This window comes from Meles meles, chromosome 9, assembly GCF_922984935.1.
Source record: "Meles meles chromosome 9, mMelMel3.1 paternal haplotype, whole genome shotgun sequence".
Classification (NCBI taxonomy): domain Eukaryota; kingdom Metazoa; phylum Chordata; class Mammalia; order Carnivora; family Mustelidae; genus Meles; species Meles meles.
The window spans coordinates 28,741,971-28,753,298 of record NC_060074.1 but is presented as its reverse complement, the minus strand read 5'-3'; the positions used below and the strand labels follow the sequence as shown (position 1 = coordinate 28,753,298).

General features: G+C 43.8%; 1 protein-coding gene across 1 annotated transcript; it reads left to right on the top strand.

Annotated features, from left to right (window-relative positions):
• The first annotated feature begins 1,143 nt into the window (after nt 1-1,143).
• LOC123950917 (C-X-C chemokine receptor type 2-like) lies at nt 1,144-4,101 on the top strand. The gene is made up of 2 exons (XM_046019416.1): nt 1,144-1,190; nt 2,316-4,101. Exon 2 carries the CDS (start codon nt 2,324-2,326, stop codon nt 3,389-3,391), a length of 1,068 nt encoding a protein of 355 aa, XP_045875372.1. The 5' UTR covers nt 1,144-1,190; nt 2,316-2,323; the 3' UTR covers nt 3,392-4,101.
• Nucleotides 4,102-11,328: the final 7,227 nt, after the last annotated feature.

Sequence of the window (11,328 nt, the reverse complement as noted above, 5' to 3'; positions counted from 1 at the left end):
TGGTTAGAGAAGAACGATGCCAGACAGACCAGCCTGGCAGTGTGGAAGTGAAACTTTCAGGCACACCTCATCTATGACTATGTGGCCAAAAGCAACAGACACTCTGAATCAGGATGGTGACCTGATCCGTGAATCATGGCAGGTCTGTCTGACGTTTCTTCTACAACGAGGGATTGAGCACCTACTCTGTTCCCTGGCAGAGGATTGGAAGATGGCGCAGAGAGGGTCTCTATTCTCTAGAAGCTCACAGGCTGGTGGGGAAGGCTGTAAGTGCATCATTATAATGCAGGGTTCATGTTGTAACAGAGACGTGGTTACTGTACCAGAGGAGTAAAGCCAGGGGACACACATTAGCTGCTGGGAACAGCTGAGCCAGGTTCCAAGAAGCCATCCTTCATTCTGGGAGAGGAGCAAGATGACCTTCACCCCAACTCCTCTGTTCATGGATTGACCCAGCTCCACTGGTCTCCCTGTGGTCCCTGCCCCCAGCTTCAGGCCATTCTAATCAACCAGTTGTTGAGAATGGTTGTGATGGTGTATCGGGGTGGGTGGGTGGCGGTTTACTTCTCCCTCTGATCTCATGACTGTCTCCAGCACTCCCGGGGGCCACCCCAAAGAAGCCTACAGGAGAAGTAAAAATTGTGTGCTTGTTGTCCAAACGCAGCTCAAGGACAGCCCTCCACCTCCTTCCCACAATAACGTGTGGGGTGGGGGGGGCCCACTCCCTCCTAAGGTGGGGGAGGGGGCTCCTACCAGGACTGTCTACAGTGGACTTCTTCTGAAGTCTCTACTGTCAAAAGTAAAATCCTCTCCCCTTTATTCATGTCCAAGCAAGTCGGAAGCATTCAAAGGTGACCAAGGGAATTTAAGGGATAAACAAGTGGACACGAGTGCAAGAAAAAGAAAACAAAAGTAGTCATCCATGTGGAGAATTCAGATAGTGGAGCCTTAACTTCATCTTCATGTCTGGTAGCCCTGCTTAAACATCTGGGTGCTGGGAATCTCCGAAGCCCCACGGAGCCTTGACTTCAATCTGTCCTCCAAATATGGACATGGGCAGGGCTCAGAAGGTGTGCGGTGATGAAGCTTCCCTATTTCCCTTTATTCATCAAGTTTCCTCTGACTGTTAAGTCCCTCTGGTCTCTGAGCTCCAGCCTTGTACAGTTGGACACACCTGGCCGGTGCCTCAGGTAGGAAGCCACCTCTGTTGCCAGGACTTTCTTTGGGGAGGGAGACTTGGTTTGACTGTGTTTTAGAAAATGCATCCAAGGGGCGCCTAGGTGGCTCAGTGGGTTAAAGCCTCTGCCTTCGGCTCAGGTCATGATCAGGCTCTCTGCTCAGTGGGGAGTCTGCTTCCTCCTCTCTCTCTCTGCCTGGCTCTCTGCCTACTTGTAATCTCTGTCAAATAAATAAATAAAAATCTTTTAAAAAAGAAAGAAAATGCATCCATTTCTCTGGGACCTGAAGACTCCCTTGGCTTCCTGCCTCCTCCCTTATGACCATCTATTCAATTCCGATCTCATACAGGGCTGTGGTTGGTAACAAGGGGGCCACAGTCTTGTCACTTCCTCCTTTCACACCTCTCCCTTTTTTTTGGGGGGGGAAGAGGCTTGCATTTTCCCAGTCTAATGTTTATTGTTTTGCCTTCAAATGCTGTCTTCTGGAAAAATGCAGTATCGGCAGGCAGAGAACATACTAGAATGTCTGGATCGGAATGAGCTCAGAGAGCCTCAGGCCTGCAGGGGACTCAGGGGTCATATACTCTGCCTCCCTCCAGTCCCAGAGGAGAAAACAGAAATCTGTAAAGGTAAAACAACCCTCTCAAGGTCACGCAACTTATTATTGATAAAACAGCATAGAGTGAGGACTGGATACCCAGGATTGGTAACTTTCCAAAGGTCTTCAGACTGTTTTCTGGAGATCTTGGGAGTTTTGGGGGACCCACCTTAGCAGTGATGTGGGTAGAAATGGCAGCACCCCTTCCTTCCCAGCAGATGAATTTTTGTTGGATTTACATGTTGGTCTTCTGGTGTGATTTTGCTTCAGCAACATCTTTCACAATTTGGGAAGATATTTGAACACTGCTGATGGTTCTGTGGATGTTTAGGGGGAACAAGGGTGGGGACTCCTCTCCAGTGATGATGCTATGAAATTGACCTCTAACGAAGTTCAAAATAGAGGAGGAGGAAGGGCTCTCCTGTTGCCAAACTAACAGAGAAGCAAAAGCTATCCTGATAACTATTCACACATCCTTGATGAGGGACTTCAATCTGAGTTACTACATCACATTTCTTTCTTTTGAATCTTTCAACTAGGTTGAACCATGATTTTCTTAATGGAAAATGTATGGAATGACACGGATGAGTGGTATGATGATTTTGGAAATTTCAGTGGCACGCCACCCACAGAAATATATAGTCCTTGTAGGATAGACACTGAGACACTCAACAAGTATGCAGTGGTGGTCATCTACTCCCTGGTCTTCGTGCTGAGCCTGCTGGGAAACTCCCTAGTGATACTTGTTGTCCTATACAGTCGGCTCAGCCGCTCAGTCACCGACGTCTACCTGCTGAACTTGGCCATAGCCGACCTGCTCTTCGCCCTGACCTTGCCTATCTGGGCTGCCTCCAAGGCGAAAGGCTGGATCTTTGGCACACCCCTGTGCAAGGTGGTCTCTCTCCTGAAGGAAGTCAACTTCTACAGTGGCATCCTACTGCTGGCCTGCATCAGCATGGACCGCTACCTGGCCATTGTCCATGCCACACGCACGCTGACCCAGAAGCGGCACTGGGTCAAGTTCATATGCTTGGGCATCTGGGCGCTGTCCCTGATCCTGTCCCTGCCCATCTTCGTCTTCCGCAGGGCCATCAATCCCCCCTACTCCAGCCCGGTCTGCTACGAGGACATGGGCGCCAACACGACGAGACTGCGGATAGTGATGCGGGCCCTGCCCCAGACCTTCGGCTTCCTCGTGCCCTTGGCGGTCATGCTGTTCTGCTACGGGCTCACCCTGCGTACGCTGTTCCAGGCCCACATGGGGCAGAAGCACCGGGCCATGAGGGTCATCTTCGCCGTCGTGCTCGTCTTCCTGCTCTGCTGGCTGCCCTACAACCTGGTCCTGGTCGCAGACACTCTCATGAGGCTCCGGGTGATCGAGGAGACGTGCGAGCGCCGCAACGACATCGGCCGGGCCCTGGATGCCACCGAGATTCTGGGCTTCCTCCACAGCTGCCTCAATCCCTTCATCTACGCCTTCATCGGCCAGAAGTTTCGCCACGGACTCCTCAAGATCATGGCCGTTCACGGGCTCATCAGCAAGGAGTATTTGTCCAAGGACGGCAGGCCTTCCTTCATTGGCTCATCTTCAGCAAACACTTCTACTACCTTCTAAGCCCCTGGGCCCTGCTGTAGCTCCTCAGGGCGCCTCCCTCGCCATCAGCATCCCATCCTGAGCCTCATGTCCACTGGCTGTTTCCAGTCTCTGTGTCAAGGCAGCTCCCGGTTGTGGTTACAGGAAGCTACTGGGGCCACGTCCTTTTCAGGCCCATTGGACGGTTTAGAAATCCTGCCCTCGTTCCCCACGCCTCCCTATACTTACTATGCCAGCTGCTAGAGCTCAGTCCATCCTAGCACTGAGCCCACAGCACTCTGTTCTCTGGGGCAATTAAAGACATTCAAAAGGCATCCCTTCAGGTGACGACAGAAAGTGCCTACCACAGGGAGCCATTAGTGGCAAACAGCAGTATTTGCTTTCCCGACTCTCCCTTTCTTGCTTGCCAGCAAAGCCCACCTCCCTTGAGGGAGGCCGAGAAGGACAGACACTCACTTTCCAAGACTCCCTTAGCTAGGAGTGGCCCTGTCATCCACTTCTGACGAGTAAGATTTCAGGGCAATAGTGTGCTGGTGAACCACTCTCCCGGGGGAAAGAAGTCCAGTTTGTAGCATTTACCAAGTTGCCTGGGGCAAATGCTCCCACCACGGTGATGTCCAAGGTTTTCATGTGTTTAGCAACTCGCTCACAAAAATTTAGGAAATGTAATGGGCTGCTTTCACAAGCAGGTACAAACTGGCTTCAGGACACAGTTGCTTAAGAGGAAGTCTGCTGGGTCCCGGGACTCCTAGGAAGTATTCCTGATTTAAAAATAGAGAGAGAGACACACACCCACATACCCTTGGTTCTTGCCTTTGAATATGGTTGTGGGATATGATGTGACAAAGAGGCAAAAATTGTGCTCAACACACTTAGGCAGATGGAGTGGATGAGAATGAAGAGCCCAGAAAGAGACCCAAGCATAAATGGTCAATGATTTTCAACAAGGGTTACAAAGAATATTCAAAGGGAGAAAGGATAGTTATTCAACACACGGTGCTGGACAAACCAGTTATCCACATGCACAGGAATGAACTTGGTCCCTTTCCTCATACCACATACAGAAGTTAATTAAACGTGAGTCAAATACCTAATGACAAAAGCTGAATCTATAAAACTCTTGGGAGAAAACATAAGGAAAAGCTTCATTTGGCTTGAGGTTGGAGATGGAGAGAAGTTCAGAGATGAGCTTTAGGTCAAGGTTGAGAGTGGATCCAGGAATGAGGTTGGAGTTGGATGTGATGTGGCGGGGAGCCAGAGATGTGGTGGCAGCTTGGGACAGGTCAGAAAAGGATGATTATCGGGAATGGGGGGAGATCCAGAATAGGGAGAAGCTGGGGCTGGAGTTAGTGAGGTTCAGGGAGGTGCAATGGGGTTGGGACCAAGTATGGGGTGAAGTGTAGGAATGGCATGAGTGTGTGACTGTGGTGGGTCTCGGGCAGAGATGTCAGAACTGGAGTGAATGTTAGGGGCTACTATTGTAGTCCAGTTAGAGGCTGGAGCAAAAAGACATCACTGGTAGAGTCACCATTTTCTGGAGAACATTGTCTAAGATGCTTTTCTGGGGGCCAGGATGGAGGTACCTTGGCTGTCCAGCCAAGGGTCTCCAAGTGGGTTGATAAGAAAGGAGTTAGGGCTCAAGCCCTAAGAGGTAGATCTGATTCAGGAGAGAAGCTGGAAGAATGCAGAAGTCCAGGGAGGATGGCTGGCAAATGGGTCTGGGAATCTTCCTTTCTTTTTCTCCTTCCCCTAATTTCCTTCTACCTCTCAACTGCGAACTTAAATGCCTATCTTCCTCCATCCTCTGCTGTCCCAAAGACGACCCTGTCAGGGGCTTCAGTAAGTAAATATGGATCCATATTGGGTCTGGGGAAACACAAATGACTCAAATATATCTGAAAAGATGCTTGGCCTCACTAGTAACCTGGGAAGTGAGAATCAAACACCAATAAAATAACTTGGAATTGTTTTAAGCAGGGAGGAATATATAGTTGATTCTCAAACGAATTGTGTAGGTCCACTGATAATGTGGATTTTTAAAATAAATACAGTATTATAAACCTATTTTCATCCTGATTTTTAAAAATTTTAAATGCAATCTACTTCCCCAACATGGGGCTTGCACTCACGACCCCAAGACCCATGGCATGGCCCACTGACTGAGTGAGCCAAGTGCTCCTTCATGATTTTCTCCAGCTCACTCTATTGTAAAAATATAGTATATAGAACATACAAAATATGTGTTCATCTATTATGTATGTTATTGGTAAGGATTCTGGTCAACAGGAAGCTGTTAACAGTTAAGTTTTTGAGGAGTCAAGAGCATACATACAGATTTTCGATGGTGTAGTGGGGTCCATGTCCCTAATCCTCTGTTGTTTAAGGGTCAACTGTAGTCAGAACTCCCTTTGAACAAAGGCAACATTGTTCCATTAGAGTTTTTTTTTTTAAAGATTTTATTTATTTGATATACAGAGAGAGATCACAAGTAGACAGAGAGGCAAGCAGAGAGAGAGGGGGAAGCAGGCTCCCTGCTGAGCACAGAGCGCGATGCGGGGCTCGATCCCAGGACCCCAAGATCATGACCTGAGCTGAAGGCAGAGGCCCAATCCACTGAGCCACCCAGGCGCCCCTGTTCCATTAGAGTTTCAATGCAATGCATAATTCTCTGGTAGAGCTCAACACATAAATGACTGGGTTTCAGATCTGTAACAATGTCGGGATGTGGGTGCTGAAATAACAGGGAGTCCTGAAATATCAAAAGCAAGTGTTTCAACCACTAGATAGGGCAAGGTCAAGGAGATGGTTCATCTCAGAGAGGGGATCAGTGTCCAGGGTGAGGTTGGGATCAGGGATGAGGTGCATCTTGGCAGGGGACTGGGGTGTCAGAGACAGTAGTGAGCCAGAGATGGGACTAGGTTAAGGATGTGGGGAACCTCAATGACAGAGTTGGGGACAGGGATTGGGATGTGAATGTATGTTCTGTTTGGTGCGTCCTGTTTGTAAGTTTTGAAAATTTGATTTGGGGCCACCTGGCTAGCTTGCTGGAAAGAGTATGTGACTCTTGATCTCAGGGTGGTGAGTTTGAGCCCCACCTTGCGTGTAGAGAATACTAAAAATAAATGAATGAATGAATGAGCTTAAAAAATAAATTATATAATGTTTTTAAAAAAAGAAAAAAATTTTTGTAGGCTAGTTAACATTTTCCAGACTCCATGTAATTATGTTGAAATATACTATTTTCTCCTACACTAGTTATCCATCTGACAAACCATGGCCCCTCACCATTCATTGCCCAGTCCAGTGGCCTGTTCTTACTGGTTCCAGCAAAAACATTAACTGAGAGTCCAGGTTTTATTCCATAGGGGTTTATGGTGGTCCCCTTCCCTGCAACTTGCATTTGAACTAGGGAATTTCAGAGGAAATGAAATGACCACCTCCTCTTTGGTCTAAGGGTCTTTCCTGAGATATATCTTCTCTGAGATGACCACTAACTGAAAAATCATGAATTATGACAGCCTTTGCTGTTTCCACGCAGAAGATGGAGTGGCCAAAGATCTCTGGGTTTGGTCCTTCTAGAAAGCCACACGTGGCTAATGGTTATGGTCTCACCATTGCTTTTATGTATCCTGGGACTCTGTTTTTAAATTCAAGATCCTTTTTCCAGCCTTGAGAGTAAACATGAACTTAAGAATTAAAAATGTGTAAAAGAAACAGAATGTGTTTCCGACTTTCTTAAATTAGTTTTTTAATCAAAATATTTCATGTACATTGTTCAAAAAGGTGAAATAGTTTTATTAAGCTTATAATGAACATCAGCAGCAACCCTCTTGCCACACTCCCTGCAGAGAAGGAAACAACTTTCAACTCTCATAGCTGTTTCATTTAATAGTGGTGTACATATTTCTAAATATGCTTATTCAGCTGGCTTTTGATTTTTTCTTCCAGTTTTAGATATCATTTATTGACTTTCTCCTTTTGCTTCTGAGGATTTAACACCTTTTCAAACTCTCTCGAGCAATTACTCCTGCCCAAGCAAATACTGCCCCTCCCATTCTCCCAGGACAGATAACCATGTTTTTTGGTTAAATCAACATTTAATGTTTTTGTTATAATGACTATATAAGAAATTATTCACAGTTGGATACAATGTTTGCTTCCTTTCTTTGTACAAGTTCTGTCTTCCCTGGAATTAACAATAGGATTTTCATCATTACTTTTTATTACATCCTTCTCAAATGTCTCCCTCAATACCTTCACATTCATCAGATAATGAATAATGTATTTTTTTCGTTCTTGGACACCTCTCTCTGGAGACTTCATAGTCCTGTTTTCAACCTGGACAGGTTACTCTTCAGACCTATGCTTTTTTTTTTTTCTAAATTGCTTTAACTACATTACCAGATTAATTTTAGAATCTGATAGCGAATTTCTATAATACTATCCTACTGGGATTTTAATTTGGATTATGTTGAATCTGCAGATCAATTTGGAGAAAGCTGACATCTGAACAATATCGAGTTTTCCAATCCATAGTATGGTAACTCTCTCCAATTTTTCACATCCTGTCTAACTTATCTAGGCAATGTTTTGTAGTTTTCAGTACATAGATCTTGTACATGTTCTGTTAAATTTATCCCTAAGTATTTTGCAGTTATTTGGATGCTATTATAAATAGTATTTAAAGTTTTTTTCAGGTTTTTTTTTGCCAGTGTATAGACGTATAATTGAGTTCTATGTATTGACCTTGTATTCCTGGAGCTCAGGAAATTCTCTTATTAGTTCTAGTGGTTTTATTTCTAAAGATCCTTTTGGGTTTTACATGTAGATAATCATGTCATCTGAGAATAAAGACAGTTGTATTTCTTCCTTTTTAAAATGTCTTTTATTTATTTTTCTTGCCTTAATTCATTGGCCTCTAGTACCTTCAGTACCTCCATGCACCTCTAGTACAATACTGAAAAGAAGTTGTGAAAGTGAACATCCTTGCCCCGTTCCCAGTCTTTGGAGATAAGCATTCAGTCTTTCTCTATGAAATATGATGTTAGCTAAAGATTTTTCATAGAGGACCTTTATCAGGTTGACGAAGTTCCTTCCATGAATGGGTGTTAAATCTTCCTCTTTCTTTATTTAAGTGCTTACAGGCTTTGTGACCAAAGGCAGATTACTGAGCTTCCCTTTACCACCGTATAAAATGTGGATAATAACAATGTTCAGCTATTTCCTATGGAGATTAAATTAAATAAGTGCACGTACACACCTATGACATTTAGAAGAATGCCTAGCATACAATAGGTACTATATACATGTCATCAATAAAAAGCAATATTTTGGTTTATCCTTTATTTTGCTAGATTACTAGACTTTGGTATGGAAGGATATATGGGAAGTAACTTTTTGGAGAACTTGAATTTCCAAAAAACTTTTTTTTTTAAAGATTTCATTTATTTATTTATTTATTTATTTATTTGGGGTAGAGAGAGAGAGGGAGGAGGAGTGAGAACAAGCTGGAGGGGAGGGGAGGGCAGAGGGAGAGGGAGAAGCAGACTCTTTGCTGAGCAGGGAGTTGGACATGGGACTTGACCCCAGGACCCTGAGATCATGACCTGAGCCAAAGGCATATGGTTAACTGACTGAGCCACCCAGGCGCTGCCCCCAAAAGCTTTTATTCTACTCTTACACTTGATTGGTATTTTGGCTGAATATTGAATTCCAGGTTGGAATTAATTTTCCTTCAGAATATTTCTATCTCAATTTCTTCTAGCTTCTAGGGTTGCTTTGAGACTGTTGATGCTATTCTAATTCTTGATCTGTTGTATGAGACTGACTCCTAGAAACTTTTAGGGGGCTCCTAGCTGGCTTAGTCAGTAGAGTGTGTGACTCCTGCTCTCAGGGTTTGAACCCCATGCTGGAAGTGGAGATAACTTAAAAAAGGATAAACTTTCAGGATATTCTCTTTATCTTCTTAGGTTTAGAATGCATGATGATGTGCCTTGGTGGGGGCTCTTTTCTCATTCATTTTCCTTTTAATCTGGAAACTCAGGTTCTGCGAAATTTTCTGGTATTATTTATTTGATAATTTTCTACCTTTCATTTTCTCTATTCTCTTCTTTCTAGGATTCCATTTACTTGGGTGTTGAACTCCCCAAGGCTGATCCTCTAATTCAATTTTTGTTATCACTTTTTGTCTGTTTTTCAGTATCTTCATCTTTCCACTTCACATGAAGTTACTCTTAAATTTAATGTCCAACCTGTTAACTGGAATGTAACATTTTTTGTGTCATATTTTGAATTTCCAGTAGGCTTTTTTTCTGTTCCCCAAGGTTCTCTGTTATAATATCCTTTTCTTACCTCATGGTTGCAATATTTCCTCTTATCTTTCTGAGGATATTACGGTTCTTGTGAAGATTTCTTTGGCTCCCTTCATTGTCTCTATGTCTTTTCTCCTGATCCAATAACATCTACTTTCTGATTTCCGTTAAAAAAACTCTTATATTTTCTCTGTTCTTGTACATTGTGGTTTATGCCTTAAAAATCCTGTTAGTGTTGGGGCTCCTGGGTGACTCAGCTGGTTAAGTGACTTAGCTCAGATCATCCATGATCCCAGGGTCCTGGGATTAAGCCCTGTAGCCCTGCTGTCCCTGTGCCATCCCTTTATCTGGTGCTTGCTCTCTCTCCCTGTATATTAAATAAATAAATAAATAAAATCTTAAAAAATCTTTTTAGCATTTTAGTGGATTTTTGAGGGGGAGCAGAGATAAAAACATTCTTTAAATTTTCCATTTTTATATAAAATTTCCCTGGATTTAAAAATATATATACTTTTTAAAATTTTTTATTTATTTTTTATTAACAAATAATGTATTATTAGCCCCAGGGGTACAGGTCTGTGCATCGTCAGTCTTACACACTTCACAGCACTCACCATAGCCAATACATCTTAAATGTCAACGTGGAAAACACACTGATCAGATTTCTAGTTAACTCACAGTGTGAATATGTATGTGTGTGTTGGAGGTGAATGATATCACATTATCCCAGAATTATCACCCTCTTCTTTTAGCCAGATTCAGATTGCGGGGGGGGGGGGGGGTTGGAAGAAATAAGATAGAGAAGGTAAGTAGGAAGGTGCTTCTGAAGAAATCTAGTCACTTCCGACATGGGAAGAAGTTGTATTGCCCAACAGAAAGATGAGGCCACATCCGTACCTCTCTTGGTTCCCATGTTGTAAACAAGGCTGTCTTCCTGAAATAGCTGGCTGTGGTCCAGCTCTGAAAGTGTGGAGGGTGGAGGGGTGGAGGGAAAACAAGCATGTGGTGCTGCGTTCCCCACTGGGTCAGTGTCCTGTACACTCCTCTTGGCTGGGACCCTGAAGATACTTAGCATGTGCTATACCCTGTGCGCATTGGCCAACGGGTTTTAGAAAACATACACTAATGAGTAAGAATCCAACAACTAGTTAACTACATATCAAATGCTTACTATGCGCCCACCTTTGTGTTTGATCCTTGAGGTGAGGACACGCACTGTACACATGAAACTGAGAGGACAAAGCAAACTTATGAATGAAAGGAGAATGTGAGAAGGGTTCATGAAATTTCCTATAGTGTCATGGTGGCCAGAGCAAAGAGGTCTGTCTGGATGTCCTAATGTACCACAAGCTCAATCTGAAGATATGGGGGGTGGGGGATGTTTCTAATTAAATAAAAGAGAAACAAAAGAAAAGAAAAGAAAGACTTAGCAGCTGTGTGACTTTGAAGATTCACTAAAACTTTCTGAAACTCAGTTTCCTCTTTATTGAAATGAGGTCTGATTAGGTAAGCTCCCTTCCAGTTCCAGGAGGTGATCTAAATCTAAGAGTCTACTGAGATATACAAATGCATCCATATTTGTGCAGACGTAGAGTTCTATGGCTTGATAATTTTTTTTTTATCTTTGCTCAGATCACAATCATTAGT

What these genes read in the sequence shown, in the direction of transcription:
- LOC123950917 (XM_046019416.1), top strand. Translation starts at nt 2,324, where the DNA reads ATGATTTTCTTAATGGAAAATGTATGGAATGACACGGATGAGTGGTAT.